Below are 19080 nucleotides of genomic sequence, written 5' to 3'. Positions count from 1 at the left end.
GCTCTGGAGCCTGTTTGCTCTGCCCACCCCTCCGAGGATTCTGCCACCCTCCCCCAGCCAAGGCTCAGCAGTACAAAGCCTCCTCTCCTCTCCTCTCCTCTCCTCTCTGTTTTGTTTCTTTTCGTTATTGATCTGTTTGACATTTGTCCTACAGCCTGTCAAACAGACAGGCCCAATATGTTCTAGAGACTTGGGTTTTCTTTTTTTTTTATTTTCCTTGAAAAAAGAAAAGCAAAATATTTCCACACCTTTTCCCTTTCCTTCCTTCTCCTTGCAGCGTTTTGAGTTACTTATGGCTACAGCTCCTTTTGAGCATCCCCTTGGGCTGTGGCTCTCCAGAAATGAGAATTCTGTGCAGATGGTATCTGTAGGGAAAAGGAAAAAAACCTTCCCTTGCCATAATGCAGGTCTGTAAAAACAGTCCTGTGTTTGTGTTTCCATCCACCTTCCCATGCAGCGTGGGGGGATCCTGGGCAGGAGCTGATGGATCCTGCCTGCTCAGCTCTTGCTCGTGCTCACCTGGAATGCTGGGCACTTTCAAGGAGAATTTGTAGTCTGTGTGTAATTAGGCATTTACAAAGCCCCGTGCTGTACATGCTTGGAGGGAAGTAGCTGAAATGGAAGAGCCCTCGAGGCAGCCTGCAGGAATGAGACAGTGCCCAGAATCTTGAGAGCTCTGGGAATTCCCTGTGTGGTTTGTGCTGCAGGCTCAAAGCCCAGGAGGGGACACAGAGGTGACATTTGAAGGAGCATCATTACTAGAGAAGTAAATTTTTTCCCCACTTTTCTTTCCTTAAAGTGTGCTGGAATGCAATAGTAGTCGCTAAGAAAAGCCAGACTGTCCAGCCTGGAGTGAAATGGAGTTGAAGAAACGCAAAGAGCAGTGTCACCCAATGGGTGCTGGTGGCTTTGTGCTCCTCCCGCTGTCCCGTGTGCCTGCAGCAGCTCAGGAGTTGTGTTTGACCCTCAGGGTCAGCTCCCCTGGGCAGGTGCAGCCTCTGCTGCCATCTCCCTACGCAGTGACAGCAGTGCCTGAGTGCTGACAAGCCGGGACACAAGGAGTATTTATTGTGTTTATTACACTGTGCCGTGCCAGCCTGGCTGTGCTCTGGAATATCCTCACTCTGATCAGCCCCAGGGGCTCGCAGGGAACACGAAACTGAGGTGTCAGGGTGGCCAGGAACACAAATTCCTTTTGTTCCCATCAGAATTCTCCCCAGGCTTTGATTCTGGGGAAGCAAAGGAAGAGGAGGCTGCAGTTCCCCTGATCTCTCCACTAAATCACCCCGTGCTTTGGTCTAGACTTGCAAATTTGTTCTCAAAACCATTGTCAGCCTCTTCCAGGCCAGCATCTCATTACAGAGCTAACTGCAAAATCAACTGCTCTTGCTGACATGTTTCCTGATTTAGATGCAGCTGGATCCAGCTGGGGTTTAGTGCCTCAGATAGCCTGAGAAGGGTTTTATTTTTTCCCCCTCTTGACACGGTTAAATCTAGTTGCATTAGGAATTTAATTAGGTGTTAGTTTAATTGTGGTTTGAGCTGTTTTCTCCCTTTCAGCTTTCCTAGCAGGGACTGACTCTTGAGTTCTATTTCTGTCCTTGCCACTAACACTGACAACCTTGGGCTGCTCTGTGCTGGGCTTTTTTCTGTCCTCCCAGTGCTTCTTGTCCTGCTTTTCCCTGATTGTGCTGGGCAGGGAGTGCTTGGCTCTGCAGGTCTGTGCTGGAGAACTCACCTTGACCTGGCTGCTTGGGAACAGCAAGGAGAGCTTAAAAGTTATTTTTTTTATATTGTGACTTGCTTGAAGGTGATTTCTTCAGTTCCTAAAGAATTCTCCCATTGTTGCAGTGATGGAGATCAGTTTTCTGAGCAATGTCTTTGGCTGCTGTGCAAGAGAGGGTGAGCTGTGGTAGCAGCTGATGGCAGAAAAATCCACCCATGCAGCTTTGGGAAGGAGTTTGCCAGAAAGAAATCAAAGAAAGCAAAGCCCCACTCACCTGTTGCTGGAATTGCTCTGTTACATTTTTTTCCAGGTAAAGCTGCCTGTAGCAAGCAATTCCTCTACCTGCCATCTCCTCCTGAGCTCTCAGCTGATGTGTTTGCAGGCAGGAGCTGACGGGGATGGAAATTTTGGGTGAGAATCCTCCAGGAAGAGTGGAGCCCCAGGGAGGAGGAGTTCTGTGCCCAGGCTGCTGCTTTGGGTGTGGAAAATGAACCTTTATCTTGTGTTTAAGGAGAACCTGATGGACCAAGTGAGCTCAGGCTCTCAGTGTCCAGTTCCCCCTGGGTGTATTTCTGTGTCCAGTTCCCTCTGGGTGTATTTCTGTGTCCAGTTCCCTCTGGGTGTTTCTGTGTCCAGTTCCCTCTGGGTGTATTGCTGTGTCCAGTTCCCTCTGGGCATTGCTGTGTCCAGTTCCCTCTGGGTGTATTGCTGTGTCCAGTTCCCTCTGGGTGTATTTCTGTGTCCAGTTCCCTCTGGGTGTTTCTGTGTGTCCAGTTCCCTCTGGGTGTATTTCTGTGTCCAGTTCCCTCTGGGTGTTTCTGTGTGTCCAGTTCCCTCTGGGTGTTTCTGTGTGTCCAGTTCCCTCTGAACATTTCTGTGTGTCCAGATCCCTCTGGGCATTTCTGTGTGTCCAGTTCCCTCTGGGCATTGCTGTCTCCAGTTCCCTCTGAACATTTCTGTGTCCAGTTCCCTCTGGGCATTGCTGTGTCCAGTTCCCTCTGGCTATTTCCACCCTGCCCAGTCTCTGAGTGTGTTTTATCTGGAGGAGCTGAGGAGCAGTGGAAGCTGCCCAGAGGATGTGTCAGAGTCACCATAGGAGAGGAAAGAGCTGCAGCTGGGTTTGTGCTCTCCTGGCTTTCCTTGGGAGTGACAGGCCCAGGTTTTACCCCTTGGCCATCAGTTAAAGGGATGAGTTTGATTTGAAGTGGGAGGAGAGAGGGGATGTTGGGTTACCACGTTTGAGGGCCCATTAAATGGAAATCTCTGCAGTTCCCGAGTGCTCCATCCCAGCAGGACAGAACATGGCTGCTGGAAAACAGGCAGGTTAGCCAGGGTGCCTTTAAACTGCTGGAGTTGCTGTTGGGATCTATTGGATTTCCTGTAATCTTTAATTATGAGGTGTAATTGCTTTAGGATGGATTATCAATGTTGGTGTCCATCTGCGGGAGTTGCCTGGTAACGTCCCTGGGGCTGCAGCTCCTCCTGCTCTGCACTCCCAGGCTTTCAGAGGCAGCTCTGGCTATCAGTGTCTGCCTAAATGGAACATCTCCATGCTCTGGAGTGAGCACACAGCCTTTTTGTTATCATTTTGCTGTTACATAAAAGCATTACCGAGGACACGGGCCCGGAGAAGTAACCTGAGAAGTTGCTCAGCTTTCTATTAAAGGTTTTCAAATGAATTCCAGCCTTTTTATAGCATTCTGCCCTGCTGTTTGCCTGGGTATTTATATCTCCATGTGCAGCAACACAAAATAAACATGATGCTGTTTCATTACCTTTTGAGCAGATCCTGAATTATACAGCTTTATGCAAGTTTGATAAGGGAAAAATGCATCCATTATTCCAAACAGAAATGAGTTGTCCCGATGTGTTCAGGCAGACTTCTTCCCACAAGACTGACAGTTCCTCTTTTCCTTTCTTTCTTCTCATCTGGCAGATTATGTTTTATACAGCAGGGGAAAATAAATGGCATTATTGCAGCTTAAAGACCCAAAATGGCACAGAGCTACCATGGGGCAAGGAGGTTAAAGGTGGGAAAGAACTGGTCCTGCTTTGGAAACTGTCAGCACAAATAATCTGCTCCAGCTGCAGGAAAAGGAAGGGAGATGGGGGAAAAAACAAGTTAGGAATACAATGGAGAAAGAAATATTGAGATTACACTCACCCCCCTCCCTTCTTTTTTTTTTTTTTTTTTTTTTTTTTTTCCTAACCCAAACTGGGAATTTCTTTGATATTTTCTAGGGGAGTGTTTGAAGGGAAGTTGAAGGAAGGAGGCTGAAGAGGCACGGAAGTGGTTATCTTGTGTAGATAATGGCTTTGTGCAATGTTCCTTGGAAGTGCTTGAAAGGGGCTCATTGGTTGGTATATTTAGATTTCATCTTTTAAGCATTTATTAATTATCCCAGTCTAGATGGATAAAACTAATCAAATAGCTGTTTGGGAATGCTCTGCCTTTGGAAATCTTCCCTGTTGACAAAAGGAGGCCAAGTGGTGGTGGGGGGAGCTTTTCCTTCTTTTCTTCCCCTCTCATCTCTCTGCTTTTTGCAAGTCCATAAGCCCAGAGATTTGGAGTGGTTTAATTATTAAATGTGCTAAAGATTTGCACGTCTCTTCAAAGTGAAAACACTTTCTTGGTCAAGTTTTTATCCCGAGACCCATTTCCTCATTACCTGGGTCACAGCATCCCTAAATGCTGTTTGTTCTGCTGCTGCCTCTGTGAAACACAGGTCGGCTTGAAAGCCAGGCCCCTTTTGGGTTTGGAGGGAGCAAAGCACAGGAAAAGATGGGGATCTAAGGGCTGAAAATGATAGTGCAGGTTTTCAGAGGTCAGTTTTATCATTTCTAATTGATTTTAATACAGGCTTGTCTGTCTGGGCAGCTGAAACTCCAAAGTAACAAGTGACTTGCAGGTGAAAGGAAAGAAAGAGCAATCTGACAAATTAACTTATAAATTTGGAAGTCTCTGCTATAAATCAGCTGAGACCCAGAGTGCTTAGAATACCAGGCCCAAATAGATAATTGTCTGTTAGGTGGCAGATGGCTCAGTGGTGAGAACAAAATCTGAAATTATGGATCTATTTCCATAATTTTTGTGGTTTCAGTGCCATTTTTCAAATGCAAAATGGCACAGTGTTAACACTGATGTATTGTAACGTGTCAGGACCAGAATTCATAAAATATTCACTTCTAATCCTGGTGGCTCATCAGAAATGAGCCTGGAACACCTCACCACACACCTTCCCCTCCCTCCTGCGTCCATCCCTTCCCTTCCAGCCTGGAATTTGGAATCTCTGGGAGTGTGGAGCCCCCACTTTCAGGACCTTGCTGCATCCCCCCAGTGCTTTGGAAGCCAAATTTGGGCTGGAGAGGCAGCTGCGGGCAGCCAGAACAGGCAGAGTGGTGCAGATGCTGTTTTGGCTCTTCACCTTTTCCAGTTGCCGCTTTTTGGAGCCCTCAGCGGAGAGAGGCAGGCTCTGGGGTGCTGGGAGATGAGAAGCTGCCACGTTCTGCATGCTGCCTCCCAAACCCGCAGGGTTCCAAGGCAGCCAGCGCCGTGTGCTTCACCCAGAGGCAGCACTGCCATCCCTGAGCATCAGGGGCTGAGCAGAGGCAGAGTTTGGGCAGGAATCTGTGCTGGGGAATTTCTCACAGCACTGTGGCACAGGCAGCTGAAATGGCTGAGGAGGCAGGTGAGGGGTGCACGTGTTGGCTCCATCCTGGGGGACGTGGGGCACTTTGGGGAGCCTCAGGCTTGACGAGGAGACAGAAAAAGAGATTTTCCCCGTAGATGTGGCTGATGGAGGCTGAAGGGAGGCCTGGGTGGTTTCCATGCCCTCCCTGGGATGGGGGTGTCTGCAGGCACCCCCAGGGAGCTGTGCCCTGGTCCTTCTACCCTGGAGGGGTTAAAGAAGTTGAGGGAAGGAAATAACTTAGAATTTCACACTCAGCTTAAAATGCGGCTGACTCAGGATCACAGCGTTAGGAGTTTTAGGGAAGAAAACAGAATCATTTCCACATCCTGTGCATGTCCAGGCTCCCTGTGTGCCAGGAGGGTGGGTGCCCATCCTCACCCTGACTGAGGAGCCCAGGAGGGGCCTGGCTGGTTCCTTGTGGTGCTGCTGGATGTGGGAGTGCTGCCTGGACAAACACCATCCTCCCTGCTGCCAGCTCCAGCAGCAAGCTCTGACACACAGAATTGCTCTGCATTGCCCAGGGAGAGGCCTGAGCTCCTCACAGATTCACACTGTTTTGTTCATGGAGAATGAGAGCTTCCCATTTAGAACCTGCTGCCACTGGGGGAAAAAAAAAAAAAAAACCAACAAAACAAAAAGAGATTTGGCAAAAATAAAGCAAGCACCCCGAGTCATATGCCTGGGACATGTCTGAGTGCATTTTGTGGAGGGTTTCTCCCCCCTCCCTGGGTCATTATTTAGTTCTCCACTGACTAATTCATCCCACACTGAGTTTTTAAACCCCAAATTGCCTTTATTTGTTTGTCCAGCATTCCATCTCCTGGTGGTGTTGGAGCCCGAGTGTTAACAATCAGTTCAGCAAATGTTTATCCTCCTCCATCTGAGCAGCTCCAGGAAACTTTACCTTGGAAGCTTGATGTTTAAAAAGGAGGGGGGAATCTGGGGATGTGTCTTTGTGCTAATTAAGGAGGATTCTGCCAGGGGCTTGTGATGCTGGGTTTGTGAAACACACAGCTGGAGGGGAGAGTGAGAGCTGAGATGGCAGGAGGAATGTCGGGAGGAATTTCAGACCTGTGATTCTGATCCTGAAACAGAGCCCTGCTGCAGACACGGGACAGGAGCGCTCTGTGCAGGAAGGATTTTGTTTAAACTGCCATTTTCCCTCAAAAGCCTGCTCTGAGGGAAGCGTTTCAGCCTTCTCTTATCTTTGTTGGAGAACATGGCTGGTTCTCTGCAGCCCCCTCTTCCCCTTTGTTATCCTTTTTTGCCAGGGATTGAATCAAAGGATGTTCAGGTCAGTGCAGTGCATGGGCTGGAGCTGCTCAGAGCCAGGCTGGGGGTTAGGAAAGGCAGCTTGATTTAAGGCACTCCTTGGAATGTGACAAGCCCCAGTCTCTCCCAGGTGGAGAAAGGACACTTGCATGTTTAATTTGCCCTCCCAGAGGGGCAGGAGGGCAGACAGAGCTGCTCTGGGATGTGTGTGTGTGTGTTGGAACTTGCACAAGCACTGCCCGACAGCCCTCTGGGGAAGGTCGGGGTGCTGGGCTCGGGCAGGACAGCTCAAATATCCCAGAAGGAATTGTTTGAGTTGGAAGGGGTTGCTCAGAAATCACCCAGCCCCTGTGCAGAGCTGTCTGAAGAAAGCAGTGTGGAGTTCTGAGAGAAGATAACAGAATGTCATGGGTTTGGTCTTTGTGAATGTATATTAATTATTTCAATTAATAGAGTGAAAACCTCTGTGCAGTCCCTAAGATCAGCTCCTGCCTGTACTTAGGCACAGATCAGCTTTGGCCTTACATTCTGAGCCCACTTTAACATTCTGAAATACTGCTGTATTTAACAGGCATTCTGAAATACTCTGAGAAAGATTGGAAATTCAGAGAATGGAGACAGCTTTTTACAAATCCCACGTGGTTTGCAGGGCCAGGGTGAAATGTGGGGTTTTAGTGGGAGATGTGCCAGGTTCTTCCCCAGGAATGATGAACTGGAGACTTCTCAACCTCTGGGTGCAGCCCCGCTCCTGGTGTTCAGAGGGAATTAGGATTTTCTCATTAACAGGCCATGGGTTCAGCAGTGAGTGGGAAACTGCCGTGGGTTCCCAGAGCTCAGGAGTGGAAATGCTCACTGTGCTGACTGTTTTCACTGCCTTTGCCCTCGCAGATGATGAAGTTTGCCTGGGATAACTACAAGCAGTACGCCCTGGGGAAGAACGAGCTGCGCCCGCTGACCAGGAACGGCCACATCGGGAACATGTTCGGTGAGTGGGGCTCAGCTGCTGCAATTCCACTTTCCCTGAGCTGTGGAAGTCACACGTGCAGGGCAGGGAGGTGCCTGTCACAGCTTTGACCCCGTCCCTCTCATTGTTGGTGAGAAGCAAAGCTTTGAATCCCTGTGCTGTGCCTGTCCAGGGCTGGGCCCTCATCCCTGCAGGCAGCTCCCAGTCCCAGCCTGGGGCTCCTCTCTGTGCACAGCCAGCACCAAATGCAGTGCTAAAATGAAAGTGTCTTTATTAAAACATGAAGCCAGCCCAGAGCTGACAATGCCGCTGTTTGTCTGGGCTTGTAGGCTTCGGGACCTGACCAAATTGAGCATTTTCTCTCTCTCGTTTCTTCACTGTTGAGCAAGATGTGAATTCCATGAAATATTGAGTGAATCAATATTAAAAGCTCTTTATACTCTGTGCTAACTGGCTTGTATAATTTCACTCTTTAGCAGATTATCTTTTTTTATGTGAGCCACTTTGAGTGCTATTCCCCTGCTCATTCTGGTGGGATACTTGTTGTGGCTTTGGGGTATTTGTTGGCTTTTGCGGATAGAAATTATCTTTTTGCTGCTCTGCACGGGGAGCATTTCCCTGCTCTGCTCCCTGAGCCTGTGCCATGGGGATCCCTTCCCATCCCTGGGGAATTCCTGCTGTGCAGAGGGCTCTGGGCTGCTGTCCAGGGATGTGTGTGCAGAGGTTCTCTCCTGGGGTTCCTCCGTGGGCAGGTCACCGTGAGCTGATTGCAGAGGGTGGCACTGAGTGTTTGGAGAACACTCCCATCCTGTTCTGCACTCTGTAGGTGCCCAGGTCCTTCTCCACACCAGCTCCAGGACCTGGGGGGAGCTTTCAGCCTGTGGGGATCTGCTTTGTGCAGAGCCCAACCCTCATCCTGCTCAGCTTTGGGGGCTGAGGTGTGGGGAAGGGGAATGTGAAGGTGGAAATGGCATCAGGTGTCTGTGACACCATCAGAGAAGGTTTGGGGTGAGCTGATTGTGGCCTTGCAGGACCTGAGGGAGGACAAGAAGGATGGAGAGACCATTTAGGAGGGTGTGGAGTGACAGGAGTGGCTCAAAGTGACAGAGGCTTAGATGGGACATTAGGGACAAGTTCTGTGGGATGGGGAGGCACATCTGGCTCACAGCTGGCTGGGCTGCAAGGAACCCCATTAACCCTTGTGGAGGCTCAGGGAAGGAGGTCTGGGATTGTCACAGGCTGGGTGTGAGCAGCCCCTGCCCCTGGCCAGCCCCTGTGTGCCAGGAGCTCTGGTTTGGGTGGGTTTGGCTTTGGCTTTGCTCTTTCTGCCCCCTCCAGCAACAGCCAGGTTCTTTACTGGAGACTCTGCGTGGAGTTCAGAGCAAGCTGAAGCATTTTGCAGCTCTTCCACTCTGGCAAGCTTGTCAAAATTCCTCAAGGAGTGTGCCAGTAAACAGACAAAAATATTGAAAGCTTTAAAATGCATTTATCATGCTAAAACAATTGACAGTACTTATGCTTGTTTGCAGTGTGCCTGTGAGCACTCGCAAGGAAAAATGCTTTGGAGCACGAGGATTTGCAGACAATTGCAGAAAAGCAGCTCCATGGTACATTTCAGCCCTTTCATAGGCTTTTCCCCCCCCTGGCTGTGCCTCTAAGGGAGAGAGCATCAGGCAGTCCCTTGGTGCAGCCCTCTGTCCCTCTGAGGAGCCAGGACAGGGCCCTGTGGCCCTGCACTGCTGCCCATTCCCCCTCCTGTCACACCAAGTGGCTTTTTATCCCAAGCTCCAGCTGGAGAGGAGGCAAACTGGGTGCTCTCCAGGCTGGAAATGTCAATATTAAGCTGAGATTTCTGTGCAGCTGCTTCCACGTGGGAGGGGAGGAACCTTTTTGGGGCTATTTTCGAGTGTGTTTGCGTGCATGGGAAGCAATCAAGTTCCTGAAGGGTGAATTTGCTGTTGTGGATGTGCTGCTGCTCACTTGGAGCCTCCAGCTTGGCAGCCTCAGGCTGGGGGGAGCTGCTCTGGATCAAATATTGCCTCTAAGTCCAAGTAGAGATAAAAATGAACTCTGAATTCTGCTCCTGCAGAGTGCCCTGCTCCTCCTGGCAGCCAGCACAGGGCATCCCTCCCCTCTTTCCTGCCCAGGTAGGAAAACTTGGATCCCCATCCCCACTAATCTCTCCAGAGATCCAACTTTGCCATTTCCCAGGTGTTTTTCCAGCATTCCCCCTCTCCTGCACTGTGATCTGGTCTCATGTTCCTGCTGGTGCTTGGTGTTCTCCAGCTCCTGTTTCTCTCATCCTCCCACGTTTCTGGCCAGAGTTTATTTGCACAGAACTCCTGTGATTGCTGTCATTTACAATCACTGCAGCTCGAGAGCCCTTTCCTTAAACCCACAAGCTGTGCTCCTTTCATCAGCATTAATTATTCATCAGCCACGCTTGTGATAAGAAGTGCCACGCTGAGCAGCCCAGCCCATGCCCTCCAGTGGGGTAAACACGGTTTGGGCTTTAGGTGTGGGATGATTTCCCTGGAATTGGTGCCATGGGAGTGGGCACAGTGCCCCACAGAGGGTGGGGCATGATTTCTGATGGAGCAAACCCCACATCACAAGGTTCCAGTGGCTCCTAAAGGCTGCACAGCTTGGGGGGGTGATTATGAATTTATTTTATTTTTATATTTATTATTATAATTATTATTAATTCATTTTCGGTTCAGGGTTGTCTGCAGAATGCCAGGCACTGCTCAAACCAGACCCCAAACGAGCTGGTTTAGGAACATTTAAGCAAAATGGCACAGCTTGAGGCTGAGGGTGAGGCTGGAGTTCTGCAGGTACCAATTCTGCTCCCAGTGCTGATGCAGTTGTTTTAACCCTTCTCAAGCACCTCAGCCCTGCTGCCTTGGGTGCTGTAGGGATTAAATTCCGTGGTGTTTGCAGGGGTTGGCTCCCTGGGGCTGCTGGAGAGGGCACAGCCCCTGAAATGCACCTGTCACCCTGAGCTCCAGAGCTCTGGATTATTATTCTGCCCACTCCCCAGCTCTGTCAGAGCCACTTATTTTTCTGACAAAATGTTTTTAAAATCCTGATAGCTTTACAGAGCTTCTGCAGCTACGGGAGAGTGAGCTGGCATCTCGTTCTGCTCGTGCATCAGCTGAATTGTCAGTTACATTTTGATTGCACAGTCTTTTAACAATGATAAGGTGAGAAGCCTGATTTTCAGATATCTCTTGAAGTGTGCAGTGCTGGCAGCAGAAGGATCTTTCTTTGACTTATACCCTGAGCCAATTTGCTCTGAAATCAGTGACAGCAAGTAAATATGGAACCCTGTTGTGCTGTTAGGCGTTCCTCACCACCTAAATGCGCGTTGGTTTATTAATTTTAGTTTAAAAATAGCAAACCTTAACCAGGTTTCTCCCCTTTTTTCCCCTCTTTCCCCACTCGATATCATGCCTGAGATCCTGAATAGCCTCGTTGCAGCCATTGCTGCTCTCAGCATATGCTGAATTCCTGCGGCACAGGGAGGCTGTCCCAGTGCCAGCTGTCACAGCCAGGGCACTGCCAGGCCAGCAGGAGGGGTGGCACAGCTCTGCCAGCAGCTGGAGTGAATTTCGGCAGGTGTTTGCACCTCAGCCTGCAGCAGGGCCATCCTGTGTTGGATTGCCTGGTGACAGGGCCCAGGCTGGAGGAATTCCTGGAAAATCCATGGCTGTGTTTGTGTGCTGGGCTCAGACTCTGCCTGAGCCGTTTGCTTTGAGGACAGGAGGTCACTGGCCTCAGCTGCCTGGAAATGGGGCTGGTTTGGCTCTGAGGATGAAAAAAGGGAGAAGAAAAGCAGTGACCCCAGGAATGCATCCAGAGAGGCCACTGGAAAGGACACAGCTGAGTTCCAGAACCTTCAGGTTTGTTCTGCCTGGCAAATCCCACCAGAATTTGTCTCTGCCCTGCCAGGCTCAGACCAGGATGGAGATTCCATGAATCCGCTGGAAACCCCAGGAATCCCCAGTGGATTTGACACCCCCAGGCTCCTGTGACAGCAGCTTTTAACAGCAGCTGCTCAGGTCCTGGACCCCAAAATCTCCCCGTGCCCCCAGTCTGGCCAGCTGAGCCAAACATTTCCCGAAGAGCTGCTTCCTCCTGCAGGATTGAGCAGGCAGCAAACACACCCAGCTCAGTCAGAAGCAACAGGAGCTGGTCTGCGAATATATAACAGAGATCATTGAATGAAAATATTAATTCAGCAATATCCCAGCTACCAGAAGAGAAATGGGAACCTCCAATTGTGCAATCACTTACTGCACCTTTTCTCTTCTGGCTCTGGGTCTCTTTCCCTGTGATCACAAAATTGCAAAACCCTGGAGAGTCCTTTTATGTGATTAAAATAATAATAATAATAATGGCTCTCTTAATTTCTATGCTGAATTATGCCTGCTGCCTATTGCACATGACATTGGATGCTTGGCTCCATGGACTCTTTAAAGAGAAAAATACCTTGTAATGAAGATGTTGCTGGAACTCTGTTGCTCCCTGGCATCATCATCATCTTTTTTTATCTTTTTCATGTGTAATGTTCCCCAGATGAATAATTTTCAGGAGGGCATTTTGAGTTGACTTTGGCTTTTGATGTCAGCGAAATCTGCAGCAACAAACTTATTTCCTGGCAGCAGGAAGCAGGGAATCAGGATGTGCTCCAAATCCCAAACTCACTGGAGTCTGGCTGCGTGTTGGAGCTGACATTAATCCCCGTTTTGGGTTTTTTTCCCCTGTTTTGAGATCACTCCCAAGCTAATTAATCCTTCAGGAGATCTGTTCCCACTCCACTCTCACCTTGGGTCCTGCTGGCAGTGGTGGCTCAAACTCAGGGCTCTGCTGGACCCTGAACAGGGGTTTAATCTGATTACAGTGGCTCAGCTGACTTCTCAGCTTGAAATACTCATTTTAAAAGTTTAACCAGAAAAAAATCCCCAACGTCTCAAGAGTGGCCTCCAAATGAGGCCACCTTGGCATCAAACCCTGGCTCTGGGGCTGGGCAGGGCAGTGACTGTTGAGAAAATGTCATCTGAACAGAGGGGGTATCTTAGGTTTGCATTTTAGCAGGGAAGTGAAGTCAGGAGGGAGAAGGGGTGCGGAGGCTGAGGGATCTGGGCACTCTGGGCACCCCAACCTGCCCTAGCAGCAAACTGGGCGAGCTCCAGCTCGTCTCCCCAGCCCATCCATCAGCCCAGCTTCCTCAGCAGCTTCCTGAACTTTCCACTGACCCCAGGCTGGGGCGGGAGCCTGACGGGGCCTGGGAGGAGCGGAGCGTGCCGGGGGATTTGTCAGGAGCGCCTGGCGCAGCACAACGGGGCAGGAGCAAACAAAACAAGGAGCAGAAAAACAGCCATTAGAGCAGCAGGAAAAGGGAGAGAACTGAGCAGAGCTGGGAGTGGGGAGGGTTCTGTGGGGCCTCTGTGGGCTGTGAGAGAGGAGCAGGCAGAGATGAGGAGGAAGCCACACGTGAGCAGCCCCGTGGCGCAGCGCGCAGGGAACAATCAGGCTGGAGCTATTTTTTAATCCTTTTTTCAGGCTCTGGGTGTATTTTAAAACACAGCGAGCTCGTCTTGAAGATTTTTCCCTTCTTTGCTTTTAATATTTTCTTTAAGCACCCCATTATGGATGTTGCCTGTGCCTCATTCTGGACACTAATTATGCGGAAATAATTGTCTAATCTTGAGAGATATTGAGCGTGTGATTAAAAGGCAGCCAGCTGAGGGTGGGTGGAGTTGGACTGCTCACAGATCCAGCTCTGGATTAGGAGCCTTTGGTGGCAGCTCCACAGCAAAAGCTGAGTTGGAGGCTTGGCACTTGCAGCTGGTTTGAGCAAACACCCAGCACCCGCTCCAGGGAGCTGGGAACCACTGGGAGCCTGGGATGGGATGGGATCTATGGGGTGGGATCCATGGGATGGGATGGGATCCATGGTTTGGGATGGGTTGGGATGGGATGGGATCCATGGGATGGGATGGGATGGGATCCATGGGATGGGATGGGATGGGATGGGATCCATGGGATGGGATGGGATGGGATCCATGGGATGGGGTGGGATGGGATGGGATCCATGGGATGGGATCCATGGTTTGGGATGGGATGGGATCCATGGGATGGGATCCATGGGATGGGATCTATGGTTTGGGATGGGATCCATGGGATGAGATGGGGTGGGATGGGATGGGATCCATGGGATGGGATCCATGGGATGGGATAGGATGGGATCTATGGTTTGGGATGGGATCCATGGTTTGGGATGGGATGGGATCCATGGGATGGGATGGGATCGATGGGATGAGATGGATCCATGGGATAGGATGGGATCCATGGTTTGGGATGTGATCCATGGGTTGGGATGGGATGGGATGGGATGGGATAGGATGGGATCTATGGTTTGGGATGGGATCCATGGGATGGGATGGGCTTTGAGGGCACTTCCCACCCAAAGCAGTCTGGGATTCCTTAGGGAGGTAAATGCCCCACCTGGGGTTCCTGATGCCCTGCCTGGTCTGAAGGTGGGTTTTGGGAGTGCTCAGGGCCACTGCTTGCAGTCAGGTTCTCAATGAGGTTCCTGCCAGAATCACAGAATTAAGGTTGGAAAACCTTTAAATCCAAGCACTGGCCCAGCAGCAGCCCTGTGCTCACCACTAACCCACATCCAGACGTTCCTGAGCACTTCCAGGGCTGTGACTCCAGGAGTTCCAGTGCTTGATAACCCAGTCAGGGAAGAAATTTTCCCTCTGTCCAACCTGAACCTCCCCTGGCACAGCCTGAGGCCATTTCTTGTCCAGCCCCTGTTCCCTGGGAGCAGAGCCTGACCCTCTCTGGCTCCAGCTCTGTTCCAGGAGGAGTTTGCAGCCACAGCCCCCCCTGCACTACCAGGAGCTACATCAAATCCAGGTTAAGAATGTTTTAAAAATACACTTTTAGCTATGCATTTTAATGTTGGAAATATCTTGAGACTCGAGGGTTTCTTACCTTTATCCCTCTGTGTTTTAGCTTTCCCTTGTTTATTCAGAGGAGATGGAAACTGTACAGCAAAAACCCCACTTACTTTGGTTTTAATTCACTTGGTTTCTGCTGCTGAAACTTCTGAAGAGATTAAGCAGGTTCCAAACTGGCTTTGCTGTGTTGGATTTCACATTTAGAACTTAACTGCTTTATCACATCATTTTGTGCTGCTGCTGAGGTTTCTTTCCACCCTCATTATGTATCTCATTGGATATTCATCTGGATTAGTGTTAGATTTTGACATTTTTCCATTCACCTCCAGGAGATCATATATCAAATGGGTCCTGCTACTGAATTTCTTCCTCTGTAATTTCTCCAGGTGCTTGTTTCTGATATTTTTTTTTTTCCATCTCTGCTGCCTTTTTGGGGGAGAGGAGTCCCTCATCTCACTCAATCAGTGGGTTTAACTCCCTCCCTCAGGATGTGAGCTCTCAGATTTGTCCCTGCTCGGGGCTGGCTCTGTGTGCTCAGAATGCTGTGGCAGGCATTTGTCACTCCAAGACCTTTATACTTTCACAGAGTGCTTCCTTTTAGCCTCCCAGGATTGTGTCTGTCTCTGGGGAGGATTTTTTTGGAGGTTCAAGGAAATCCCTCAGCCTTTGCTTGAGGCATCCGTGTGAAACACAGTGAGGATTTTTTTTTTTTTTTTTTGGACTGACTAAAATTGTTCATGCTCCTTGTGATGTTTTATTCCCAACACCACTTCTGCACCCTAGCACACTTTATATGCAGCTCCAAAAGGGAAGGAAAAGTTCAGTGCAGGAAAATGAAAGCGTTTCAAGAGAAAGTTCTAAAGGCAGAGGTTGTTCCCTACTAATTTCAATAAACCCAGAATTTACCTCTCGGGTACAAACACAGGGTTAAGAGCACCAAATTTATTCCTGTTTCTCTGCACAGTGCTTTCCTGTGAACCAGGATTGCTCTGGGGTGGGAAAACACAAACCCTGAGTTCTGAAGTGGGGGATCCCAGCATCCAGGGCTGGGTTTCTGCTTCATCTCCATTTCCAAGCTCCAGTCTGTGCTGTGTCTGCCAGGAAAAGAGGGAATCCAGAACAAATCCTGAGCATCAAGGTCTGCCCGTGCAGGAGAGCAGAGCGTTCATGGGCTTCTCCTTCAGGCAGCTGCAAGTGGAAGTCACCTCCAGGCATTAAAATTGACACCTTTTGCCTAGGCTAGAACATTCCTTCTCTCTTGGCAGGCTCCCTCCTGGTTGCTGTGGGAACCAGCATTTTTAATTTCCTGACTTTTGTGTGTACATCCCAAATTGTAGCTGTGATGTTCTCTGTCACCAAGGGAGCTCTGGGGAAGGTTTGCAGGGGACGGAGCCAGCAGGGAGCGTTTCATGGAGCTTTTCCTTCCCTCACCATCACTCTGCTGCCTCTCCAGGGCATCTTTTTGGTGACCTGCAGCTCCCACTCATCACAGAGAGCAGCAAAACTCAGAATCAGCAGTCTGGGGTCTTTTAGTGCTTCCCAAAAGCTGGGAAGGTCCTGGCAGGGACAGTTCTGCCTCAGTGCTCTAAAGCTGGTGCCGGTGGCTGACCCCTGTCTGTGCAGAGCTCAGCTGTGGCTCCTTGGCCTCCCCCTGGGCATTGCTGAGTGCTTTTACCCTCTCCTGCTTTGCAGCATCTCCAGTTTCCTCCGGAGGCCGAGCAGCCTCGGGCCTGCCCCGCTCTGATTGCAGGTCACATTCCTCCTGCTGGGATTGCCCTCTGCAGTCTCCAAATGCTGCTGGAAAGGGGAATCTGTGCCCTTTCTTGTGTGGGGCATTGCTGCTCTTCCTGGGGTGAGCTTTGCTCCTTTTTCCAGCATTCCAGCGTCGTAGTTTGAGCTGGGAATCATTGATTTGAGCTGGAAATTGATGATTTGAGCTGGAAATTGGTGATTTGAGCTGGAAATCCTTGGTCTGAGTGAGAAATCGGTGATCTGAGCTGGAAATGGTTGGTTTGAGCTGGAAATCATTGGTCTGAGCTGGAAATGGTTGATCTGAGCTGGAAATGGTTGATTTCAGCTGGAAATGGCTGGTCTGAGCTGGAAATCCTTGATTTGAGCTGGAAATCATTGGTTTGAGCTGGAAATTGGTGATTTGAGCTGGAAATGGTTGATTTCAGCTGGAAGTGGTTGGTCTGAGCTGGAAATCCTTGTTTTGAGCGGGGAATCCATGATCTGAGCCAGAAATCCTTGATTTGAGATGGAAATCCTCAGTTTGAGCTGGAAATCCTCAGTTTGAGCTGGAAATCATTGGTCTGAGCTGGAAATCATTGGTCTGGGCTGGAAATGGCTGGTCTGAGCTGGAAATCATTGCTTTGAGCTGGAATTGGTTGGTTTGAACTGGAAATCCTCAATTTGAGCTGGAGATGGCTGGTCTGAGCTGGGAAGTGGCTGGTTTGAGCTGGAAATCCTCAATTTGAACTGGAAATCATTGGTTTGAGCTGGAAATGGCTGGTGTGAGCTGGAAATGGCTGGTGTGAGCTGGAAATCCTCGATTTGAGCTGGAAATCATTGGTGTGAGCTGGGAATGGCTGGTGTGAGCTGCATTTCCTGGGCTGCAGCCTGGCAGTGCTTTCCTGAGTGCTGCCTCACCATTCCTTCCTTCTGCTTCACGGCTCGTCGTGCTTCCCCGGGGCAGGACGCGCCGTGCAGCCTCACCGAGCTGCATCCCTCACTGCTTCCCCAGTTTGCTGGGGTTATTTTGATATCTAATCCTGTCAAGCAGCATGCTGGAGAGCATTTGGAGGCTTTCAGCTGGGGTCTTGTTGGTGTGGCTTTAACAATGAGGGAAGAGCGGGGACAGATGGTCCCAAGTGATAGAGTTCTGTGCCTTAATGTGTTTGTGCTGGTGGTAATGGAGCATGTGCATTCTCCTGGCCCCTCTGCATGCACAGAGAAAATGTGCCCAGATCCTTCCATGGGTGGTTATGAGGGTTCCAAGCTCAGCCCATGGGTTCTCAGCATGGCCAGGCCCCATAATGAACAGCACAATTAATCTGTTTATTCGTTCTGAGGCAAAGGGTGCTTTGGCTTCTTCATCTCTGAATTCTCTCCCACCTGGGCTGGTGTTAAGGTGTTAAGGGTCAGGTAATTTCTGGGAGGTGACGTTTGCCGGGCTGGGTGGGCTGTGGATAAAACCACGACAGGGATGAGTGGTTTTACAGCCCCAGCTCCAACCTGGTGCCTGTTGTGCAGAGCCCATCCAGATCTGAGGGAAAATCACTGTCAGGAGCTCCAGGCTGTGCTGTCATAACACATCTGCCACTTTGGGGAAGTGTGTTGGAGAGGCAGAAGGGCACCTTCTCCTGATTGTTGTAATGAAGCATCTCCCCTTTGAGTTGTGAGGTGAATTAGCAGCTCCGCTCATTAACTGCTACCTGTGGCTCTGGCAGAGCAGGATAATGGTTGCAGGTAGGACGAGTGTGTTTGCTTTAATGGGCCTGTTGGGGCCCCTCACATTAAATGCTGCAGGTCCTCCAGGAGGGCTGCGGAGGAGCAATAAATTGAATATAATCAGATTACCTTTAACCGCTCCAAAATTAATTTCAAACGCCCAGAACGGGGAGGCACCAGCAGCGCCTTGCCCCGGCTGTTGTGTTGTGCTTGACCTCCCTGAGCTGCTCCTCCCAGCGGTGCTCCTGCCTTGTCAAATGGCCCATCTCTGTCAGGAGTGATGACTCTGCTGGCCAGCACCTGAGCCCCACTGAGCAGGAGGGGAGCTCCTTCCTTCCTTCCTTCCCAGAGGAGCATTTCAACGATTATCACTCCAATTTCCTGCCCAGCCCTCCCTGGCCCGCAGAGCTGCCCTGTGTGTCACGGGAGACACGTGGGGAGTGGATTTGCAGGGTCTGTGCCATGGCAGGCACTGTGCTGCCAGCCTCCCCGCCTGCCTGGCGCCTTGCAGCAGGAACGGTTTGGTGCGAGCTCCAGGAGGTGCTGGAGTCGTGCAGGGATGAAGCAGAGCTGCTTGTTGGAGCATCACTAAACGTCGAAAGATGGTTGGAGGAGCTGGGGGAAAGAGGATTAAACTGGGGAGTGCTGCCAAGTATTAAACATTTAAGAATCAGTTGGCAATAGGTGCTTATCACATGTCTGCTCTGCCGTCCCTCTGAAGGAAGTAACTTATCTGAGGGGCTGGTGCTGTGACAAGCGACTCATTTTAGTGCTGAGCACCTTTCTTCTCCTTTTCCCAGTGCTTAATAAGGACATTGTTAACCTGTTCCCCCAGCCTCTCACATCCCTAAAGGAGCCCAAGCTCTCTTTTGTGTCTCCCACCCATCCCTGGATCAGGGCAGAGCTGCCACTGCTGCTCCAGCCTGAATGATAGCCTTAATTCTCCAGGGGAAATTGATATTTGAAAAACATGAGTGGTTTGTAATCCAAAAAAGCCATTTCTTC

General features: G+C 50.1%; 1 protein-coding gene across 1 annotated transcript in view; it reads left to right on the top strand.

Annotated features, from left to right (window-relative positions):
• The window catches only part of MAN1C1 (mannosidase alpha class 1C member 1), a 50950-nt gene that overhangs the window by 9856 nt on the left and 22014 nt on the right, over positions 1-19080 (top strand). Inside the window, exon 2 of the mRNA XM_054292374.1 lies at positions 7579-7675. Coding sequence (XP_054148349.1) covers positions 7579-7675 — 97 coding nt within the window. The remainder of the gene's footprint in view (positions 1-7578; positions 7676-19080) is intronic.

Source organism: Melozone crissalis, unplaced genomic scaffold, assembly GCF_028551555.1.
Source record: "Melozone crissalis strain CALT ecotype California unplaced genomic scaffold, PUWL_Pcris_2 ptg000108l_1, whole genome shotgun sequence".
Taxonomy (NCBI): Eukaryota; Metazoa; Chordata; class Aves; order Passeriformes; family Passerellidae; genus Melozone; species Melozone crissalis.
This window is presented reverse-complemented; position numbering and strand designations above follow the sequence as displayed.